This window comes from Trachurus japonicus, chromosome 5 (assembly GCF_045865225.1).
Source record: "Trachurus japonicus isolate A0001 chromosome 5, Traja_1.0".
Lineage (NCBI taxonomy): Eukaryota > Metazoa > Chordata > Actinopteri > Carangiformes > Carangidae > Trachurus > Trachurus japonicus.
The window spans coordinates 5,814,116-5,839,149 of NC_140911.1; the positions used below are offsets into that span (position 1 = coordinate 5,814,116).

The 25,034-nt window shown below is 39.7% G+C and overlaps 1 protein-coding gene across 2 annotated transcripts; it reads left to right on the forward strand.

Moving 5' to 3' along the window:
• Window positions 1–4,018: 4,018 nt before the first annotated feature.
• On the forward strand, window positions 4,019–19,556 carry LOC146986901 (activin receptor type-1B-like). 2 transcript variants are annotated; one of them, XM_085775761.1, is made up of 9 exons: window positions 4,035–4,281; window positions 8,706–8,951; window positions 11,493–11,759; window positions 13,789–14,019; window positions 15,055–15,222; window positions 16,097–16,253; window positions 17,170–17,294; window positions 17,403–17,533; window positions 18,761–19,487. In XM_085775761.1, exons 1-9 carry the CDS (start codon window positions 4,191–4,193, stop codon window positions 18,884–18,886), a joined length of 1,542 nt encoding a protein of 513 aa, XP_085631887.1. In that variant the 5' UTR covers window positions 4,035–4,190; the 3' UTR covers window positions 18,887–19,487. The 2 variants fall into 2 exon arrangements, with proteins under 2 accessions (XP_085631886.1, XP_085631887.1); XM_085775760.1 differs by having other exon boundaries at window positions 4,019–4,281; window positions 17,170–17,533; window positions 18,761–19,556.
• The last annotated feature ends 5,478 nt before the right edge of the window (window positions 19,557–25,034 follow it).

A 25,034-nucleotide genomic window follows, 5' to 3' on the forward strand; every position in this document is an offset into this window, starting at 1 on the left:
GATAGTTCAACATTTTGGCAAATTGACCCATTGCCCTATAGTTTTAGCAGTAGGTTCGTTACCTTTAATTGTTGGTGGAAGCTATTTTTAGAACGGCAGAGCAGAGCTGCTCAGAGCTACGCTACAGAGGCTTATGGGATTTCTTGGTTTCCCTCATCAAACTCATCAAATACACAATCCAACAACTCCAAAACGCTCTCAGACTTGTTTTAGAGGCAAATGCAGAGACAGCTTGTCGAAAAATTGCCCTGGACAGGAACGTGCATCAGCGGTTTTGCATGAATTTCCCTCTAAAACAACTCTGTCTGGTAACGTTCTGTTATTATCTCATAGCGTGGTGAATGTACAGGTCACAACTTGTCCACCAGAGCGTTTTGGAGTTGTTGGATTGTGCATTTGATGAGTTTGATGAGGGAAACCAAGAAATCCCATGAGCCTCCGTAGCGTAGCTATGAGCAGCTCACGGCTCTGCTCCGCCGTTCTAAAAATAGCTTACACCGACAATTAAAGGTAACAAACCTACTGCTATGATTATAAAGATTATGGCAATGGGCCAATTTGCCAAAATGTTGAACTATCCCTTTAAGATTGAAAATAAAGTTTATTTTTCCATTAATATATTCAACATTTATAGAATCAAAAACCACAATGATGATGATTCAATGCAGGAAAACCCATGTTTACTGACTCTTTTCTTTCTAGCACCTACCTCAACGCTCACAAAAAAACACAGACAGGTAGAAACATATCAAAATAAAAACACAATATATCCAAAATGATGATTTATCTTTGTCATAGCTCATTTGTGTTCTTATCTTATTTTCTTTTGTATATCAACTTCAAAACCAACTGTTAATACTGCAAACATGCATCAACATGGAGGATCTGAACCTCCAGTTCACTTCTTTCAAGTTGTTTTTGTTTGTTTTTTTCCCTCATTTTCTGATATTGCCAATAACATATTCACATGATGTATCCTGCTTTTATTAACTCCATGAGTGCATGGATTCAGTTTTCTTGAAATTACTAATAAACATAGGAGAGTAAAAAAAAAACAGCATTTCAGTCATTGGTTTTTAAAGCTGATCAAACAGAGGCTAGCTACGTTAGTTAAGCTTAGTTAGCTCACCTCGTGGTTTGTTTATATCAAGGTTCATGAATAAATATTTGTCTGTTCGATTCTATTGTCTCAGCTCAACAGAAGGTCAGTTGTGAACATTAATTATACTGTAGATGTGGGGTTGTATAGGAACAGATAAACTGAAGATTATCTGAGTTGGAAAAATAATAATCCCAAAACCATGATACGAACCGTTCGTCTCCTAGTGTTCACCGTCATGGCTGAGTCCTGGGTTCAGGTCCTGGTCCTGGTCCTGGTCCAGGTCCTTGGCTTCATGTCATTTGCTGTCGGCTCCTCGTTCCTACCATAATAAAAGCACAAATGCACCAGTTTATAAAATGTCCTATGAGCTCGACTGATAACTCTCTTCTTCTAGTCCTGATATACAGAGCTGTGTATCGGCATACGCTACCGATATATCGATATTGTGATATATTGCAATACCATAAGAAAGGTGATTGGATTGTATACATGAGTGTACAACTACAGTTTATTTTTTATTCATTCAGACTCAGAACAGTTGCACCTGTATTTGTATGACATCCTAGAAAAAACTGTTTGTGTAATCTGAACAGAGGAATTAACCACTTTATACCACCAAATTCACTTTATAATGTTATTTCATATCAATAGCTGCCGTACTTACTTATATCATACACTGCGACATCCAACAGGAATCACTGTTGGCCAAACAGCACAAACAAGCTTCAAAGAATGATGAGTTATCGAGATTTACATAAAAGGTAAATGATGTTGACCTTTACAGTTTTTCTCAATCGCTTTGGTGCTTTTCTCACATCACTCTTAACATTTGCACAACAGTTAGTGCATTTCTCAGAATTATTGCAAACTGCAAAACCTAGTGGATGACCTGCAAAAGCGCGTCACTTGCTCAAAATGGATTGTCCATCCCTCAGAAGCAAGTACTCATGTCAATGAAACTGTCAGTGTCATCAAAATGAGAAGTCCTGACACCATCGTTTATGAACAAGATAGTCAAATGGCTTTGTCATCATTAGGACACTTTATTCTCTAAGTGTTTTCCAATGCAAAAAGTGATGATTCCACCTGAAAATGCTCAAGACAGCACTATACACTACTTGTAGCCATGTGAAAACTACAGTAAAGTTACACATTACTGTATTTAGTGGAGATACTGAATATGTATGTTTCACTTTTCTACTGCATATGCTCTTTGCAATTCTGATTTGTTCACAGCATTGTGCAAAGGAACAATACACTACAGTCATCTACAACAAACATAAGAAACACTCTTTGGGGGTACAACTTTACGTAAACAATGTTGCAGTACATATAGTACTGAACCTAGAGTACTGTAAATCATTCCTGCACATCCAGACGTTCCAGTCACATTTTCATCTACATCACTCTGTCAACTGTAGCCATTGAAACAGATTCAATATTCCCAAGATACAGTAATGTCATCCTTACATTGTATCTCTTTCAACCTTATGACATTGTTTGTAATCACCATTGCACAAATGTCTTGTTCTTGTAGCAGAGTAAAAAGGGCTCAGTCTCTTCCAGCTCTGTGAGGTTGTCTGGTAATCCTATGTGATGCAGAGTAACATTACAGTAATGTACAGTACATGTACTGCATCAACCATTATTACTGTAGTGTACAATACTGTAAAAGTGCTTCCTACTTGTAAAATGCTGTAGTACAGTACCGTACTGTAAAGATGGGAAATCTTTACTGTGGTTGCTGTAATACATTACAATACAGTAAATCTGTTCTCTAGTGAAGCTGTAAGTCTAAATGTAAATGTAAAAAAGTTCTTGTCCCACTGTATCTTACAGTAATGCCTGACACAATGACAGCAGTGCAGATTGTTTAGTGCTGAATTACTGTCCAATACCATACATACCTGTTGTTCCTTACTGTAAATGTTTGAATAATTGAATTCACAGTGCTTCTCCCAACATTTAAAATTAGTTTGACAGATTTTGAAAACTAGTTCAACAATTTTGTATGTAATGACTCAAGCAATGAAATGAGGACTATTAGTTTTATAGGGAAAGACTATTCAGCGTTCAAAAGTATAGTTCATTTTGACTGACATGACATAAACAAATGATAATGTTGTAAAACAGCAGAGAATTGTATGAGAGCAACTGTATACAAGCATTTGCAATTTGTTCAGAGGAAGGAGAAACTGCTACTATGATGTGGACAAATGACTACATGTTGTGGAGGTTGAACTAATAGTTATGAGAACTTTCATTCTGATCTGAGAATAGCACCAAAGTGACTGAGAAAAACTGTAACTTGGCTAGGTCAATGGAAGTAGGGATTCGATTAGATAGATAGATAGATAGATAGATAGATAGATAGATAGATAGATAGATAGATAGATAGATAGATAGATAGATAGATAGATAGATAGATACAGGGCCGTTAGAAAGGTGATGATAATTCTAGCGGCCCAGAAACCAGTATAGGGCCCAAAAAAAACCCTGTAGTCTAATCTTTGTATGACTGAATTATTCTGCATAAGACCCTGACTAGCTAATACTCATAGTAATGCTGCATTAGCATCAAAACAAAGTAGGCTAAATAAAAAAAAAGATAATACATATGTAGTCTAAGAAAAAAAAGTGGAAAAGTCCGGGGGTAGGGGCCCACTTTAGTATTCTTTCAGGGGGCCCAGAATTCCTAGCAACGGCCCTGATAAAAGGTTAACGATGTTGTCCTTTAACTTGGCTAGGTCAATGGAAGTAGGGATTAGATAGATAGATAGATAGATAGATAGATAGATAGATAGATAGATAGATAGATAGATAGATAGATAGATAGATAGATAGATAGATAGATAGATAGATAGATAGATAGATAGATAGATAGATAGATAGATAGATAGATAGATAGATAGATAGATGTTCACCTCTCCTCTGTGTGTGTGCTGCAGCCTGCTGGTGGACCATGTTACTAGCTCTCTCAGCCTGTCACCATCTCTCCTCCTCCTCCTCCTCCTCCTCTTCGCCTCCTCGTCTTCTTTGAGCCAAACTCACCACCGTGTTAATGCGATGAATCGGGAATTCATTGACCATGGCTAACCTCCTCCTCCTCCTCCACCTCCGGGTCTCGGTAGCCGTCGTGGTGGTGGTCCAGTCCGTCCTGTTGTTCCGAGGCTCCGAGGGTGAGTTAAAAAAAACTGGAACAACTCAACTGTTGTTGTTGACGGAGCTCAGCGGCCGTTGACAGCGCCGGGGCGCGCGCCGCGGCCGTTGAGCTAGCAGCGAGCTAACGTTAGCCAGACGGCCAGCTAGTTAGTTAGTTAGCCACCTAGCTTCTACTAGCCTGACGAACAGAGTTGAACTGAGCCCGAAGGCAGGAAAAAACAGGTCAGCCCTCATTATATAGACCGGGTTATACTCTTTTATATACCTTTAATAATCATGTAATAAAACGTTATATCTATTTTTTACGTCTTTGTGTTGCTGTGGAGCTAGCAGGCTGATGTGGAGCTAACAGGCTAATGTGGAGCAACAGCAGTGTGTTCATTGTAGCATGGACTGACAGCTCAGTGAATTAATTTTACTATAAACACAGAGACAGTCCTGTTTAGTTTAGTTTGGACCTGTGGGTGTGTTCCTCCTACAGTCAATATCATCACATTTAATTAAACAGTTTAATAACCTCCCCAATGTTATGCAGAGACACAGTATACAAACATGTAGCTGGTCAGATGATAATAATGAAGCTATAAAGATATTAACTTAAGTGTATTCATCACAAGATAGACCGGGTTATACTCTTTTATATACCTCTAATAGTCATTTAATAAAACATTATATCTCGTATTATGTCTCCGTGTTGCTGTGGAGCAGACAGTGTGTTCAGGAGGCATGGACTGACAGCTCAGGGAATTTTTTTTTTTTTTTACTGTAAACACAGAGACAGTCCTGTTTTGTTTAGTTTGGGCCTGTGTGTATGTGTTCCTCCTACAGTCAGTATATATATTTTTTTATATTTATTTATTCCATAATGTATTTCAAACCAGAATAATATTCACATACAACAGACGCACAATTAGAACAAAACAAAGAACAGTACAACCAACAAGAACAACCAAACAAGCAAAATAAATAAAATAGAATATCAATACAGTACAGTATTAAGACAATAACAATACAAGTGACCAAGTGTTGTTTAATGGTGGAGGCAACATGTGTACTCATCCAGCCAGATAGATAGAGAGTGCACATTTTTATACAGTTATTATAATGACAGATAACAGATGTTAATGTGCAGGATAATCAGATTTAAATTGTAAAGTTCTTTGTGACTGGTGTCTGTTAAAGGTGATGTATATAGATAAACTTACAATAAATACAATTCATTCATCAGCAACAGCAGGTTAATAATATGCATCTGACTGGGCAGAGTTGTACTGGCTGATGAGTAAGATGTAGCTAAACATATCCAGTTCTGCTGCAAGTAGGTCAGGAACTAACAACTAACTATTGTTTCCATTGTTATTTGAATTTTGAATAATCTTTGTAATATACAAATTAAAACTATTAATGGATTGAATTAATTTTGTTTCAACTGTCAGGAGATACTGAAAAATGATTTTCACAGAGAGAGCATCTTTGGTGTTTTTCTTTTCTTGATGAGTGATTAGATGAAAACCAGAATAGTTGCTGCTGATTCATTTCCTGTTAATTGAAAGATTTGGCAATAAACTAAAACAGAGATAATTAAAAGGATTAGTTGTCACAGTGTAAATGTTTTTTTCCTGGGACAAAGCGATGTTTTAAAAATTTGGAAACAGTTCCTTCCTTCTTCTTCTTCCTCGTATGAAATGATGGTGCCAGGAGGAGCTCATTATAATCTATCGTCTCGGTTCTGTTTCTGTTGAAGACTGCAGGATGACGGGACATGAACTTGTTGCTAATGTGTTGTAAAATACAACTGGCACGGGACAAATCCGGTCTGACCTGTTGTGCAGAAAAAAACACGACGCAGCGTTCAAACACCAGTGGAGAGAGATTTGACTCTGTGATTGTTTTATCATTTCATCACTTGTTTCATCACTGTTTTCCTTTCATAATGGTGAATGTGCAGTCGTCAGTCAAGAAGTCGGTGTCTTATCTACAGTTCAGCAGGTTTACAACAATCAGCGCAGTGTGGTTTAAACCTGTTAATAACCACGGAAAGTCTGAAATGTCAGAGCTGTTTCATGTTCAGTCAGCAGCACATAGTCGTCGTCGTCGTCGTCGTCCTTCTTTCCTTATTTTATCTTCTGTGGTTGTTTTTGTTGCTGCTATTTAACCAGCAGCATCTGCTCAGTAGGTGTTGTAGGCATTGTGTGAGTCAGTGCCACGAAACATGTTGTAATGTTTTTTTTTTAACCCTATATATCCCCCCTCCTCCCTCCTATCCCTGTTTGACGTAGATGAAGCTGAAGTTCAAGCAGCTCATCTTTCCACCACGCCAGGTCGTCTTTATTTTCTCCACAGAATCCAAAAACAGGGGCTTTTTTTAAAAACATTTTTCTTCTCCTTCTTCTTCTTTTTTGTCTGAGTTACTGGAATGTCACATCACGTCTGTGTCTTAATAACGTTAGTCAATTTCACAGAGGAAGTCTCCGTCTCTTGTTCGTCTAATGACTGTCACAGCTGGTCATTTAATCTCTCCTCCTCCTCCTCCTCCTCCTTCATGCCCTCACATAAACCTTCCTCCACCCATCCTCCCAAAAGCCCCTGCCACCCGAATGCACCACCACCACCACCACCCAGCACTTCCTCTACTTCCTCATCCTCAGTCTCCAGTTCATCTTGGCACGATGTCATGACATTTTTTCTCTTAAAAAACCTGAAATATTTAAAGGACTTCGCTGCAAAATTCACTGGAGCCTTGTCGAGTTTCCACCTTCCAGAACCAAAACTGTGAAACAACATGTCACACACTGAATAAACCACAGTAGATTGGAGTTTTTTTTATAACTTTATCTATGGCTGCGCGTTGTTGTTTCTCTATTATATTGTTTATTCTATTCAGTAGTTGCCAGCTACATTGCAGATTATGATTTTATATTCAAAACAAATGAGTAGTTTGGAAAATATGCATAATTTTGATATGTATGTGTCCCAACAGTATGATCAGTAAAAATGCCTCATTTATTGTCCATTTAGAATAATAATGAGACATTTACATTTAATGCTCTTCAGTGCTTTAATAGTCCCAATTTTCTGCAGATGCTCAGTTCCTTTAAATTTAACTTTAATCACAGCTCCTTGAAATTCTGTGGGTTTTTCAACCATGTTTAAAATTCACAGAATGAGTTTCTTGATTAGTTTCTTGATAAAGACCGACTTTCTGTTGGAGGTAATGAGGTAATTTTCCACTGTGGTGTTGCTATATTGTTGTTTTGGTCATGATCCGGCTCAGAAGGTCTCAACAAAAGATACACGAGTAAATGAAATTTCAAATGTGGTTCAAACTGCAGCTGTAAAACCTGACAGACTCCCAGTCAAATTTAGAGTTAGTATTTAAAGACGAACTATGCAGATCTGTCCCTTAATTAACCAGCTCCAGAGTCCTAGTTCTGGTTAAATCACTGACTTGTAACTAGTTCCAGGGAGAATGGAGGCTCTCTGCCTTCCACCTAGCGTCTCTTGGCTGAAAACCAACCTTGTAAGATCAGAGCTTCCGACCCGGTGTCCCAGCTCTCGTCTCCATGGCGACACCGCCACACAAATGTAACGCGCCCCATAACCCGTAATCTCTTGTTTATGACAGATAAGACTACACAGATATACACATGGTAACATGGTAGATGATAAATAACATTATCCACCGCTCCATGGATTGATTTGATGCACATGGAGGAGCGGAGGGTTAGAAGACCGGACTTGACGTGGTCCGTCTAATAAGCGATAATTCTCTGCTTAAACCCGGCTGGAAAAAAAAGACTGGCAACTACGTTTTGACGGCGATATGTTTTTGATATGAATGTTAGCTGTTGTTAGCCACAGCCTGTAGCTCGCTGCGTGGCGAATGTGCAGGTCACAACTTGTCCACCAGAGCCTTGTGGAGTTGTTGGATTGTGTTTTTGATGAGTCTGATGAGGGAAACCAAGAAATCCCATATGCCTTCTCAGTAGCGTTAGCTGAGCAGCTTGTATCTCTGCTCCGCCGATCAAAAAACAGCTTGCACTGACAATTATAGGTAACGAACGAACCTACTCCTAAAGACTATAGGGATTATGGCAATGGGTGAATTTGCCAAAATGTTGAAATATCCCTTTAACGCTGCACTTAGAAACCTTATGTATAGATTTATGTGTCGGCTTGATGCCTCAGAAAATAATATAATCAATAGTTTGACCAACATCAACAGTAGCTCCATCAGGTATCCGTCTGTACTGGATGGATACAGTACAGAGGATTGATATAAAACATGTATTTTTTAGCTTTATTCTCTTTTATCGTATGTGTTGTGTGTTTGTTGTTGTGTTGTTCGTCTTGCCTATTATATAGCCTATAGGGTCTAATATAAAGCTATATTGTTATTATTTCTAACACATGTTTTGCTCCCATCCCTCTGTCTCTGCAGCCATCTGGTGTAACTGCACCACAGCCCAGTGTGAGAAGACCGGTTCCCAGTGCGAGACCGATGGCGCCTGCATGGCCTCCACCTCCTTCATCGACGGCCAAGAGCGCCACATCCGCATCTGCATCACACGGGACAAGCTGGTTCCCCCCGGGCAGCCGTTCTACTGCCTGGGAGCCGAGGGTCTGCTCAACATCCACTGCTGCTACACCGACTACTGCAACAGCATCGACCTCAAGGTTCCCTCAGGTAGAGAACTGTGACGGAGATTAAACAGCAGCAGCTAATAAATCACATACTGTGCATCTAATACGAGCTCCGTGAGGATAAGAAGCTGCATTAAAGGGATACGCCAACATTTTGCCTCACTCCCGAGTCCATGACCAGCAGATAGACACCATCCTTTCGACTGTGCGTGCAGTAACAAGGGAGATAGAGCCGTATCGCCCGTAATTAGCTTAGCTCAAACACTGGAAGTGTATAGGTAGTGTTAGCCTGCCTCCACCTAAAGTCATCAGAGAAACTCTTCAGCAACTCTAAACGGAAACCGGCGGGCCGATCTTCGTCTCAGAGCTGACAAAACTCTCCGGTAAGGCAAAACGGAGGGTTCAAGCAAAGACGGTTTATTTTGGTTCAAGCTAGCTACATCGAGGGTAGGTTAGCTTCCTATTTCAAAGTAAAAGCACAAATTCTATCGTCATGGTTTTCTGTATGTAAAGGGCAACGGGTGTTTTATTTTGTGAAAATAACCGGAAGTGTGCTGGCCACAACGGCTAGCTTGAGTAGCGCCGAATTTGTCTGAACAAAATTGTAAACAGCTTTAGACAAATTAAGGACACACTGCTGATCTAAACGGCTACTTTCTCGCCTAAAAATGTTTGAAATGTTGATAAAGTGATATATTTACAGAGTTTAGAGCTAAAATGAAATCAGCTTCTGACCACTGATTTCGGCTCAGGTAGCAGGCAGGCTAACACTACCTATACACTTCCAGCGTTTGAGCTAAGCTAATTACAGGCGATACGGCTCTATCTCCCTTGTTACTGCACGCAGTCGAAAGGATGGTGTCTATCTGCTGGTCATGGACTCGGGAGTGAGGCAAGACACGAAAAAAATGTTGGCGTATCCCTTTAAAGGGTTGAGGCATTTGCTGCTTCTTTTTAACCTGCAGCCTTGAGAATAAATGAGATGTTAGATTTTAAAAAAACATTTCAGGATTTCCTTTATTTTTTATGTGATTCACAGTTCCTCAAAAGATTTACTGTAATGTTTCCAGAAGTGTTTTTTTTTGTTCAGTGTCCTCCACATTTTTCTGCCGAAAGGACACGTCACCGAGGAACAATGGTGACAGGAAAGTGGAGAGAGTTCGTTCACAGCTCAAACAAAAATCACAGAGTTCATAGGAAGTTTTTAACGACACTTCAGAGACAAAGTGAGGAGTGATACGTCTGTTTTGGTCTGAGGGTGCACAAGCTCCTGTTTCGTTATAGAAAATTTAAAAAAGCCTCGTATTGAAACACAAAACTAAAACCTGGGCCCAGTTGTTCAAAAGGTAATCAAATCGGATTTTGGATACTGGATCGGATCAAATCTTGAAAATGGGTTGTTTCAAAACTAAAAACGGATTCTGAGATTGGATCAGATCACGTGATCCAGTTTTTGGTTTTAATCTGGATCAAACCCTCAATTTGTGTTGTTCAAAACTTTTTAGTTGGATCAGGAAAACTTTGATCCAAAACATCTGGATTATTCTGATCACAGCATTCGGGTGGATTCAGGGAACAAAATATGATTTAAATCAAATTCAAACTGATCAAATCAACAATATTTATTATGTAGCATATATACTTTATTGGTTTATATTTTGCACCTGTTTTTTTAACCATCACAGTGATACACTTACATAAAGTTAACTTTTAATTATTCCACAATTGAAGAATTTTTCCTCAACTACTGGATTTTTTTTTTTTTTTGTCATTTACTTTTTTATTGATTTTTGATTTTGTATATAAACAAACTATAGAGTGCAAAATATCCGTGGGAAAGAAAAAACGTACATGAAGAGATCGGTAAACATCTCCAGTCATGGAAGTAAGCAATAAGATAAAAAAAAGGGTAAAGAGTAAAGTAAATAAATAAAAGTATTACTGATAGTCCAATCAGAGATTACCTAAAGTCCGTGGGTGGAGACATGCAATCCATTTTTGCAAACTACTGGATAATTTAATGAAATTTGAAATTCAAAGTTTGAATTTGAAACAAATATTCACAATGTGTTTGACTAATGTCCTGTATATTTGCTTTTTTCACTCATTATACAGATTTGGTCATCTTTAAAAAGTTTGCATCTGTATTATTATTCGAACTTTGCTTCGAACAACTGGTATAAAACTAAGTAAAGACGGATTACGTGATCCTGGATGGCAAAAAAAAGGATTTCAAAATCCGTATAGTTTTGAACAACTGGGCCCAGCTCGGCTGAATGAGAGACTGATGTGACCTTTTAACTGAGTTATTTTGCTGCTAATTTAATTTCAGCTCTTATTGTGTTGCTGCATTTCACAGTAAAAGCCTCTCTCAGTGTTGATTGAGCGTTTCTTTGTATAAAAAAAAGTGGAAATAACCAACATAATTTAATGCAGTGAATGGTTTTCTGGTTTTCTAATTGTCAGCTTGGACAAAAGCTTTTTTTAAATGTTTTGTTGTTGCTGTGATCAGGAAATCGCCTCATCAGAGGAAGAAGTCGTGTCACATATGAATCTCCTCCCTCTTTGCTCTTGTTTTTTGCAGTCACGTCTCCGTCGGGGGTGGACGGCGGCTACGGCCCGGGCGGCGCCTGGGGGCTGGTGGAGCTGGTGGCGGTGATCGCGGGGCCTCTGTTCCTGCTGTGTCTGCTGCTGCTGGGCGGCGTGTTCCTGTACCAGTACCACCAGCGGGCCTACAACCACCGCCAGAGGCTGGAGGTGGAGGACCCGTCCTGCGACCACCTGTACCCGGCCAAGGACCGGACGCTGCAGGACCTCATCTACGACCTGTCCACATCCGGCTCCGGCTCAGGTCGGCACATCGCCAGAAGTAGAAGCAGCTGTTAGACGTCTTGTTCTGCTCATTCATGCACATAAGATATTTCTTCTATCAGTCTATAACAAAACAAAACACAAATTATCACAAGATCACAGCGCAGAGAACACACTACTACAAGTTGACTACAAGATAGTGCAGATAATGTATAAAGCAGAACTAATATTAAATGTACAGGTGCATATAAATAAATTAGAATATCATGGAAAAGTTTTATTTATGTCAGCAATTCAGTTCAAAAAGTTAAACTAATAGGGCTCGAAAGGGTGACGTCACAGGGTGGGGAAACCGCAATGCATTGTGGGCTTTGCGGGCATTTCAAAAGCGGTTGTAGTGGAGTGTCTTCGGTAGAGTATCCTCGGCAGAGAGTTTTCAGTAGTGTTTTTCTTTTTTATCCCGGTGAGATGGTGCAGACTTGTTGTGTGATTAGCTGCTACAATCGTTCGCATGATCACAGCGGCAAAAAGCTCGATGGGCTGAGATTTTTTCAGTTTCCTGCTTGGAAACCAGCCAAGGACCTCGGGTCTCAGAGCTGACTGGAGCTGACCAAGAGGCGCTGAATGGCTTGGATAGCTGCCGTCAAAACGACCAAACCTTACTTTCTCCTCCATCACACGACACATGTTGGTGTGCTCACAACATTTTCACACCGGTTATTTATAATAAAAACTTGTTATGTTGTTTAATACGCAGCAATTAGTGTACTTTCTCTCTCGCTCTGTCCTGCGGTCTTTACCGTGAATTCCCATGGCAACGTAAACATTGCCCGTAAGAATGGCCCAAAATTACGGCCCAAAATGCATCACGGAATACCCAACATTTCATGTCTTTATTTATTTAATTTATTTTACTTCTAATGTACGTTTAATGAAGACCTAAAATTCAAAATCTCAAAAATGTTTACTATTACAAAAGATTCTCAGTCTGCTGCTGTAGCCACGCACCTCTATAAGATTTATCCTTTTATATTTTTTTGGGTGAGTGCTCGCTTCTTCCTCCTGTGTTATTATTACAAAAGACCAATTAAAAAGAACATTTTTAATATGGAAAAGTATGTCCATCTATATGCAATCAATACTTGGTTGACTTAAACTACTGGAAATTTACGGAAGCCCCTAAAGAGTCATTCATACATACAATTTATTTCCTTCGTTTTCCCAAGATAACGAGAGAATTTTCCTTTGTTTTTCCGAGATAACGAGATAATAAATTTGAGAGATAAAGAATGAAACGTGATAGGCCTGACACGTGACACAAAACACAAAACAAAACACAAACAAACAGAGAACTAGGCTTGTTTTTCCTCAAAACAAGGACATGGAACTTAAACATAAACCTGACATTTCATATTTTAAAACTGGTGATAATAAAATAATCTAAACTATCAAAGGCTTCATAAACTTTGCAGCACTTTTGCAGCAGCACTGTAGCTTGCACCTTATAGCAGTTAAATTTATAAGATATGGTACGTTGTGTTACATAACCGTTCGTTGAATCAATCAGTCAATCAAATTTTATTTATATAGCACCTTTCAAAGCAAATAGATGCCGTTCAAAGTGCTTTACATTTTGATTGAACAAGTATATATACTGTATATAGGGGGTAAAACAAGACAAATAGCATGGAGACTAATGCACGGAGATTAAAAACAACAATAAAATAAAATATAGCAATAGAAAATAGATAAATAAAATAACAACTTTTAACAACAATAAAATGTTATAAAATAGAATAGATAAAATAAATAAGAAAACACTCAAAAACACAACACTCAAACACTAAAGAGAAAGATAACAATAAGAAAGAGTATAAAACTGTAAAATAGAATAAAATCACTATGAGACTATAGCATAAAAGCCAGATTAAAAAGATGGGTTTTTAGCCTACGTTTAAGTGTCAAAATAATAAGTGTCAAAATAAACCAAAATGAAAACATCTCTCAGCTGATAATGTGACGATAAGGGACGGACACCACTCATGACGTTGTGTGTCGTCTCTGAGCAGGTCTGCCTCTGTTCGTCCAGCGCACCGTGGCCAGAACCATCGTCCTGCAGGAGATCATCGGTAAAGGCCGGTTCGGCGAGGTGTGGCGAGGACGGTGGCGAGGAGGCGACGTGGCCGTGAAGATCTTCTCCTCCAGAGAGGAGCGCTCCTGGTTCCGAGAGGCCGAGATCTACCAGACCATCATGCTGCGCCACGAGAACATCCTGGGCTTCATCGCCGCTGACAACAAAGGTGTGAAGGACGTCTTGATTTTTTTCTATTTTTCTATTCTATTTTTGTCATTAATCTACAGAAGAGCATTAGGGCCAACAGATTCTGAGTAAAAAAGTCAGAAATCAGTTCTGAGATAAAAACAAAAAGAAATTCTGACTTATTTTCTCAGAAATTGTTTTTTTTTTTTCCAGAAATTTAGATTTTTCGCAGAAATTTTGATTTTTTTTTTTTTCCCCCAGAAATTTTGATTTCTTTTTTCTCAGAAATTTTGACTTTTTTCTCAGAAATTTAGATCAAGGTTCAAGGTTCAAGGTTTTTATTTGTGTCCCCGTAGGGCAATTATTGTTGCAGCAAGTAAAAAGACACACAATTAAAAAGGGGTGGGTAAAATACAATGTGTTGAAACAACAACAGTGGCACGACTAAAAAAGCCCATAAATGACCGGGAAAGTGCAATCAGTGCGTATCCTCCATATCTACATCATCATCAACATCACAAGAAACAAGAAACAGAGAACAGAGCCACAGAATATCAGTCAAACAGTCAGGTACGACTCCTGCCCTGTACAGAATTCAAAAGGGAGATGGCTGTAGGGATCAAGGAGTGCTTGTACCTATTACTTTTTATACGAGGAAGTCTGAATTGGGAGCCAGAAGGCAAAAGCTGAATTCAGAGTGTAAGGGATGGGAGCTATCAGAAAGAATGGCATTAGCCTTCCTAATTATCTGCCTATTGAACAGATCTGTAAGTGTGCACTGTTGGACTCCCGAAATCTTGCTGCTTGTTTTCATCACTCTGCTAGTCTGCTTAGTGCATTTTTTGACTTGATGTTAAGGTTTCCGAACCAGCAGAGGAGAGAAAAGGTCAGCACAGATTCAACATATGATTTGATGTTGCAAACTCACTGAATTAACACAGATTAAAACGTCTCTCTCACCTGCGCTGCACCTGGACTACGAAACTAGAGCCCAGAATCTTCTCTGTCGGCCCTGATGCTCTTCTGTATGAATCTTTCTGCATGTTTTGAACATCTCTCTCTCTCTGTGGCTCAGACAACGGCACCTGGACTCAGCTGTGGTTGGTGTCCGACTACCACGAGCACGGCTCCCTGTTCGACTACCTGAACCGATACTCCGTCACCACAGAGGGGATGATCAAACTGGCTCTGTCGGCCGCCAGCGGCCTCGCACACCTGCACATGGAGATCCTGGGAACACAAGGTAGTGTCTCTGTTACTGCACACCTGCATTTAGACAGGACTTCACTTATACATATATATAAATGAGATAAATATCATTTTATACCCAATATAAATCATAATGTAGGCATTTTTGATGTGTGTACATATTACACATTTTCATTTTTATTAGTCCCATAGATAGATACATGGATAGATGGATAGATACATAGATACAATGATAGATTACTTTTATTTGTCATTCAAAAAAAAAACAATACACCTTGTAGTGAATGTATGAACAAAATTTTGTTTCCGTGGCTATGAATAAAAAAAACAAAATCCAGCAATATAAAAAATAAATCCATTTTCAATTCATGCATTACTGACAAAATGATGATAAATTATAATTCACACATCCCATGCATGGAAAGGATCAGGATGAAGAAAATCCTTTTTTTTAATTTCCAGAAGATGTTTATACAGTGGGGAAAATAAGTATTTGATCCCCCGCTGATTTTATTTGCCCCATATTTCAAATTAGTAAATTAGTTTAAAACCTTTATTTGATGATATTATTTCTGGATGTTCTGATGTTGATTTTCTGTTTCTCTCTGTTAAAATAAACTTATCATAAAAACTATAGACCGTCCATTTCTTTGTGGGGAGCAAACTTATAAAATCAGCAGGGGATCAAATACTGATTTTCCCCACTGTGTGTGAATTTAATAAAAGAAATAAAATAAAACTGTACATAACAGTTAGTGATGAGGAGGAGGAGTGTCTAAAGTGTGTGTGTGTGTGTGTGTGTGTGTGTGTGTGTGTGTGTGTGTGTGTGTGTGTGTGTGTGTGTGTGTGTGTGTGTGTGTGTGTGTGTGTGTGTGTGTGTGTGTGTGTGTGTGTGTGTGTGTGTGTAGGAAAGCCCGGCATCGCCCACCGTGACCTCAAGTCCAAGAACATCCTGGTGAAGAAGAACTGCACCTGTGCCATCGCTGACCTGGGCCTGGCCGTCCGCCACGACTCCGCCACCGACACCATCGACATCGCCCCCAACCAGAGGGTCGGCACCAAGAGGTCCGAGCCCCCCCGACACACACACACACACACACACAGACTAGTGCGGCACAATTAATCTAATCACAGTTGTTTTAGAGGTAAATACAGAGACTGCTTGCCTGAAAAACTGTCCCTGAGTGCAACGCACATCAGTGGTTTTGCATGAATTCACCTCTAAAACAACTCTGTGTGGTAACGTTGTGTTATTATCTCATAGCGTGGTGAATGTGCAGGTCACAACTTGTCCACCAGAGCGTTGTGGAGTTGTTGGATTGTGTATTTGATGAGTTTGATGAGGGAAACCAAGAAATCCCATGAGCCTCCGTAGCGTAGCTCTGAGCAGCTCGCGGCTCTGCTCCGCCGTTCTAAAAGTAGCTTGCACCAACAATAGGCTTTATGCACAGCTCCACTACTTCCTGAACTTTAGCCAGCTCCTTTATTTCCTGTCTTACATTATTGGACAAACTGATTAATCCAGGTGTGTCTGACCTCACAACAACGGTCAAATCACAATTACTCCGGAGCTTTTTAATGAAGGTAAAAATGTAGCATAGCCACGGGAGAAATCCTGCTTAGTTCCTCTTTAAAGGTAACGAACCTACTGCTATGACTATAGCGATTATGGCAATGGGCCAATTTGCCAAAAATGTTGAACTATCCCTTTAAAATGTGTATGTTTTGAGTTGAGAAACACACTCAAATCTATGTTATTCTCTGTGTTGTCCTGCATAATCAAGCAAGTAGACTTCATCGCAATGGCAAAGTGCAATACTGTCCACCATAAATGCAGTTGCACATTTTTGTCCAAATCGTGCAGCACTAACACACACACACACACACACACACACACACACACTTGTCTGTCCGTTCCCACACGTATCTCTGACACCACCATCACGCCCTGGGCTTGTTGTTGTTTTTCCCGTCTCCTCAGGTACATGGCTCCGGAGGTTCTGGATGAGACCATCAACACGAGACACTTCGACTCGTTCAAGTGCGCCGACATCTACGCGCTGGGTCTGGTCTACTGGGAGGTCGCCCGCCGCTGCAACAGTGGAGGTCAGGACAACTCGAGCCGCGCCGTTTGTTTTCCTTTGTATCGGTGTTGGGAGCTCAGGTCGCAGCGTCAACAGATGAACGTGTTGTGTTGTGTTGTGTTATCGCCAGGTATCCACGAGGAGTACCAGCTGCCCTACTACGACCTGGTTCCCTCGGACCCCTCCATAGAGGAGATGAGGAAGCTGGTGTGTGAGCAGAAGCTTCGGCCCAACATCCCAAACTGGTGGCAGAGCTACGAGGTAGGAACGGGAGATTCAGATGCTGAGAAAACAAAAATGTTTTTATGGTTAAAGATATAGAGCAGGGCCACATTCAGTGCAATTTGATCTCACGTGGACCGGACCAGTAAAATAAAAGCATAATAACCTATAAATAACAAGAACTCTAAATATTCTATTCGTTTTAGTGCAAACGAACCCTCCGTTTTACAAAACATACAAAAATACTTGCAATTTCAACAATGTTATGCCTCATTTTGGCTTCTATGTGGTTTTCACATCCCTGATATAGAGACTATAATACTTGCACAGAAAAAATGTTTGAATGGTGCTTTAACCTTCTTCCAGGCTGCACGACCACTCCCAATCACAGTGATTGTTGTGAAAAAACATATTTTATATATTTGATTTATTATTTTAGCTAATTTGCAGTCTTTGTCCCTGGTCAGGCTTTAGAATAGGATGACATATACTGAATACAATAAATGCAATGATACAAATACAGTGGATAATACAGTGAATAGGTACCATGAATAAATAAACACAGCTGCAAAATTCTGATTAAACAATTACACAAGTTAAATCTTTTTGAAAATATCTTTTTTGTTTAAATCAACTTTTTTTTTGATTGAATAATAAAGACACAAATATCCTACATATAAAATGGCCTAAATACAAAAAAGATTACTTTAATCAAAAAAATATTTTCAATCAAATAATAACTCACCTCAATCAAAGAAAAAAGTGCTCGTATGCAATTCTTTGGGTCTCAAATATTGAATATATTTGAGATAATATTGAATTGCATTCAAACACTTTTTTTTTTGATTGAAGTAAAGTTTGTTTTGATTGAAAATATTTTTTTTTGTTTAAATCAACTTTTCTTTTGATTGAATAATAAAGACACAAATGTATCTCCATACACTGTGCATCTGACACACTGAATTTATACTGATTAATTACTTGATGTGCACACACACCCGTTTTAATCGGATCAATTTATTTCGCGTCCTTGTAAACAGCGAAGTAGGAATTTCCGATCAGAATGATTATAATCAGTTTGTAGAAAAAAATGCAAATGTAAACGTGGCTAATGATGAATTTCCTTCCTGTATTATCAGTATCTGTGGCTCTGTTGACTAGAAGAAGCAGCGTCACTGTCAAACGGTTTATTTCTTCATCACAGTTCTGTCATTATCTTTATATTAACCCTGTTTCCTCCTCTTTCTTCTTCCTCTTCCTCCTCAGTCTTTGCGTGTGATGGGTAAAATCATGCGTGAGTGTTGGTACGCGAACGGAGCGGCTCGTCTGACGGCGCTGAGGATCAAAAAGACGCTGTCGCTGCTCAGCATCCAGGAGGACATTAAGGTCTGAGCCGAGGCCTCGTCCGTCGACACCGAACGCACAAAGAGAGACAGAGAGATGGAGAAAGAGAGATGGAGAGAATGTGACGGAGAGATGATGGAGAGTGGCACCTTGTAAAAATATTCGTCCATCGACACTCCTGCCAGTTTTTTGAAGCCACTTGATTTTTCCGACAAACAAACAAACCCTACCTCGCTTACCCAGCCAAACTACCAACAACTCCTGTCCTGTGTCCTGAGCTCCTGCTGCCCGACCTGAACCCCCACAACCCCACCAACCCCTCACACACACACACATAAACACACACGCACACACACATAGACACACACTCCACTGACCTGATCCTGGATCTGTGTGACGGCCGGACGTGTAATTAATTAATTAATTAACCAGTGTGTTTGATCATCGCTCTCTGCCTGATGAGACATCGTAGTTAACGAACAACAGTCGCTCTTATTGTTTTTATAGAGAGGGGAGGGAGAGGGGGCGTGTTAAAGGGATAGTTCAACATTTTGGCAAATTGGCCCATTGCCATAATCCCTATAGTCATAGCAGTAGGTTCGTTACCTTTAATTGTCGGTGCAAGATATTTTTTAGAACGGCGGAGCAGAGCCGCGAGCTGCTCAGAGGGATTTCTTGGTTTCCCTCATCAAACTCATCAAATACACAATCCAACAACTCCAAAACGCTCTGGTGGACAAGTTGTGACCTGCACATTCACCACGCTATGAGATAATAACACAACGTTACCAGACAGAGTTGTTTTAGAGGTAAGTGCAGAGACGGCTTGATGAAAAACTGCCCCCGACGGAAACATTAAACATCATCCAGCTGTTTCTCAGACTTGACACTCACCTGAGCAGCAGCAGCAGGAGGAGGAGGAAGAGGAAGAGGAGGAGGAAGAGAAGGACACACCTGGTCAAACAAAAACCACACCTGCCCGGAGCCGTTCACACGAACCTCAGGTTTTTCTTTTTTTTCTGCTTCAACTTTAATCAACAGGATTTTTCTCCCTCGGTTTAAAGACCAGTCGAAGGAAAATACTTCAATCTGTTGTGGAGACAAAAACACACACTACTGATGAACAATACACCTGTAATAGGCTCCGCCCCCTCTGGACAGAAACAGATCAGCCACTAATATATAAATATCTTAAAAAACTGTACATTACATGAATACACTAACTCCAGGAAGCTGAACATTATTAGTCCGTTTGTTTTTATATATTTTATCTTTTCATACTGTCGGAGCATGTCCGCTGTTGTTTTCTGCCTCCGTCGCCCCTGGAGACGAGCGACTGCACATCAACAAGCTTTTTAAGGTTGAAACCTGTGTAAATATAACGAGAGCTACGTTTGATTGATTCTCAGCTCATGTTTTAGATGGTTAGGACCTTTTTTTTAATTATTATTATACCAGCTCTTTGGTTGGTGGGGAAGAAGAGTCAAAGACTTGTCCTGCTGTTTGTATAAAGAGAATTATTATTATTATTATGTACCTGTTAGGACCTTTTTATCACTGTATTCGTCACACACACTGTTCCTGCTGTGCAATATTTGATTTTTTTCCTCCATGTGTTCGTTACCTCCGCATCATCATCAATCATCTGTGATTTATATTTCTCTGTTTTCACACTGTTGCAAATCAATCTGCATTTTTATCTTTATTTTGTTGTTGTTGTTGTCAGGAAATGGATGCACTTTTCTCGTTAGTCGTATGCAAATCCAACAGGTACTCTGTCTGTGTGTGTGTGTGTGTGTGTGTGTGTGTGTGTGTGTGTGTGTGTGTGTGTGTGTGTGTGTGTGTGTGTGTGTGTGTATGTGTGTGTGAGTGTGTGAGTGTATGTGCGCGTGTGTTCCCCTCGTCATTGACAGTACCTGTGTGTCGAGGCTGTGAGTCCCTGAGAAAAAAGCCTGAGAAGCCACATGTGCACTACTACTGACCTCACAGCATTAAAAACCAAATTATTATTATCAGAATCATCTCGTCTCCTCTCGTCATCGATCAATCAATCAATAAATTGATCAATCAATCGATCATCATCTCTATAACGATGACGTTTTTAATTTTTCTGGGAGAAGAAATTTTAAAAATTGAAAAAACTACTGAAATGAACTCACTCACTGCTGTTTCTCACACGTATCCGACCCTGAACTTTTCTTTAAAAGAAAAAAAAGAAAGAATCACTTGTTCACTGTGTTGTTTTTAGTATTATGGGATGTTGGTGAGAAGAAGAGACAGATTGCACTGGATACTGTTGTTGTTTGTTGTAGTTGTAGCCGTGGTTGTGGTCGTTTAGCTGGACCGACGACGGGGAGCTCTGCTGTCTGATAGCTGGTTGAATGTCGTCCATTATTTATACACTAAAGAAAGAGGTATGTTTGTTTAATAGTATCTGCCTTACAATGTTACAATGCATTAGTGTATTTAAGGCTTTTAATACCTTGCTCCAATAGTTTGGGAGTGTGTGTGTGTGTGTGTGTGTGTGTGTGTGTGTGTTGGGGGTGGGGGGGGAGTGAGTGACAGAAATGAGGTGTTATATACGACAGGTTGTGATAATTCCCACGTCTCCGTCGTCCAGATCTGGAAACGAGGCGACTGCATCGATGTACAAAAACCCTTCAGGACTTCAATCATGTATCTTCTAATATAGAGTAATAAAATACAACGGTTTTTCCTACGTCCTGTTTCCTGTTCTTATTTTCACCTTGTAGTTTTTAGTCCAAGTCCAAGAAAAGATGACAAAACAGAAAAAAGCAAATCAAAGTAAACAATTAACTAAATAAAGAAGGTGTGCACTCGAGTCAAAAAAAAAAGAGGAAAAACAAGGTCTGCAGCATAAAAGACACCACAATTCATAGTTCTAAATATGAATTGATCATCCTACGTTTAAAGGGATAGTTCAACATTTTGGCAAATTGGCCCATTGCCATAACCCCTATAGTCATAGCAGTAGGTTCGTTACCTTTAATTGTCGGTGCAAGCTATTTTTAGAACGGCGGAGCAGAGCCGTGAGCTGCTCAGAGCTACGCTACGGAGGCTCATGGGATTTCTTGGTTTCCCTCATCAAACTCATCAAATACACAATCCAACAACTCCACAACGCTCTGGTGGACAAGTTGTGACCTGCACATTCACCACGCTATGAGATAATAACACAACGTTACCAGACAGAGTTGTTTTAGAGGGAAATACAGAGACTGCTTGATGAAAAACTGTAATTGTAACTGTGTAATTCATTCAGTAAATAGGTCGGTTCAGGTTGAGGATTTGGTCCAATCTGTGTTTTAGCAATTCAGAAAAACAGTCTTACATTAAAGCAGAAGTAAGTGATATTTTTGTGTTAATATAAGTCTTAAATAGTTATATCTTCCGACAGCAATCACTTACATAGAGTGTTTGGACCGAAACACGGGTCTGTCAGTCCCTCTGCTCTGCTCTGAGCCGAAGAGAAAACTTTTCTCGTATCCTACAGTTTTTATCCAATGAGGAGAGAGAACGGCATGCAGGGCTGTGTGTGCAGCCAAGGAACGCCGTGAATGTGGTGACGTAGGGACGAGGACCAATAGATCCATGACGAGGGCGGGGGCTGCTAACTCCGTTGGCTGACAAGACGTTATGGTGCGTTCAGGGCAGCCCGTAACTCGTGTTTTTCCGACCTGTGAAGTCGCACCAGTTCGATCTGGTGCGAGTTCACGGGTCGGAAGTTACGAGTGGCCGTTATAGTGACTTTCACCGGTAAAACAGGTCGGAAAAACACGAGTGGGTTGCCTGGAACGCTACAAAGTCGTAAGTCGTGACTTGAAGCTGTAATTTACGGTTTCAAAAGCCTGCCTGGAACGCAGCATTAGCCAAAACGACCGGATCGCTTACTTCTGCTTTAACTATTAATTATGAAAAGTCGGTAACTCTTTAATTTACAGGCTGTTAATTATGTGATTATGTCAAGAAATAGCAATAAATTGCATCATAATGTCTAGAAATAGCTAATATTTATAATAAATATTGTACAGTCTATGGGAATAATGGACAATTTCATAGTAATGTTGACAAATATAGCCAAGAAATAAGGTTTGATTGCAGAGAAATAGCCCAGAAATAATGATCAATTACAAGGACTTGGTGGAGAAAAATTCTGGCCTTTCCCAAAATATTCAAAGCATGTGTAATTCAAGGTATTTCTTGACATTACTATGCAAGTAATTGTTATTTCTTGACATTATCACGTAATTAACTAAAATAAAAGTTATGTCATATACAAGATTCATGTATTTGGAAATGAATGCCATTTAAAACAAACTAAAAAGAACCTTTATTGCTCATCCTTTAAATTATAATCTCAATGCAGATTAGTACAAAAACTGTGCATTTTACATACAGTCGTACATATTATATATTCGTTTCATGTAGAGCAGAAGAGCAGGAGGCGTCTGGATGGTCCATCCTCTTTGGAGAGAGTGGAGGGTAAAATGCTGGTGATCAGTGACTTTGACAAAAACAAAAGAATATATATATACGTCAGACGTCTCATATTCTGACAACATGAACGCACCGTCAACACAAAACCAGGAAATTAATAATACAATAAACTGTTCATTTGAATTTTAAACTGATGGACCACGTTTTCCAAAAACAAGTGAATGAATGAATGAATGAATGAATGAATGAATGAATGAGTCCCTTTAACGTTAATAAAGTCAAACCATAAGTGGAGCAGACAAAACAAAAACAAGCAGAAGAGAAGTCGTCACTAACTTCAGATATAGAGAGTCTATTAATCATTCAGATATACATCAAAACAAAACAAAACAAAAAAGGCAAAAACATGAAACGCATAAATATTATTTGAGTTTCTGCACTCAAACGCATCACAGCACCTGTTAATGTTAATGGTCGAGCTGATCCAGGCTATACGCAACACGTTTAAAAACTCATGCTCTTCCTCTTTTCACACCGCGTAACTGTAGAAAACTAATTCAATTGTTCACAAGTCGACTTTTCTTCTTTCTTTTTTTTTCAGTTTCATTTCATTTACATTCAAAAAAATACAATTATTCCAACAAGGTCCTTGGGTCTGAAAGGATCATTCATTAAACAGAATGATAAAATCACACTCATTTTCATATTCTGGAAATGCTGCATATCTGTGTGTGTACAAATGAGAAGTACACACAACTAGGTAACCATGTATCCGTGAAATTATCTCTACAAGGTGGAAAATGTAATTGTTAAAGGGATACTTCACCCAGAATCGATAATTCACCTAATCTTCTACTCACCGTCATACCAAGGAAGGAGTTTGGAGAACTTATCAAAGCGATTTTCATATATTGGCAGCAGATAGAGAAGTTCACTTTTGAATGGTCCGAAACACACACTATGAAACATCCAGATACCTCCACACTGCTCGTCTGTACTGACCCAAGTGTCCTGAAGCCGCCACATGGAAAAGCTGTTCAGAAAGAATTAATTTTATTTCTGTTTTTAGCCTTGTTGTAGCAGTAGCTCCCAGTGGCTGCGTGAGATTTGCTGTGAGATGTTCTTCCGTGTTTCCATCATACATCCAGTGGTTTACAACGATGAACGAACATCTCGCATCAAATCTCGCACATGCACACAAACATCAACAGAGCCACTGGGAGCTACTGCTACAACAACAAGGCTAAAAACAGAAATCAAATTATTTTTTTCTGAACAACTTTTCCATGTGGCGGCTTCAGGACACTTGGGTCAGTACAGACGAGCAGTATGGAGGTATCTGGATGTTTCATAGTGTGTGTTTTGGACCATTCAAAAGTGAACTCTATCCACCGCCATTATATGAAAACCCGTTGCCAGTCGGACCCCCCCTGGAACTCCTAAAGAGTTTTGATGACTCTGAAAGTTCTCCAGACCCTTCCTCCTTGGCATGACGGTGAGTAGATGATTGATTTTGGGTGAAGTATCCCTTTAAGGAGATGAAACAGCTAAATCCTCCACCTGCTTTAAATCATGTGACTGACAAAGGAATGATGACATCACCTGAGCCTGTTGACGTCATCGTTCAGGTCTCAGATCGGTGTCTTGTGTACTTTGGTGTGTGTGTGTGTGTGTGTGTGTGTGTGTGTGTGTGTGTGTGTGTGTTTCTGTTACTCATTGATTATTCCAGCCAATTAAA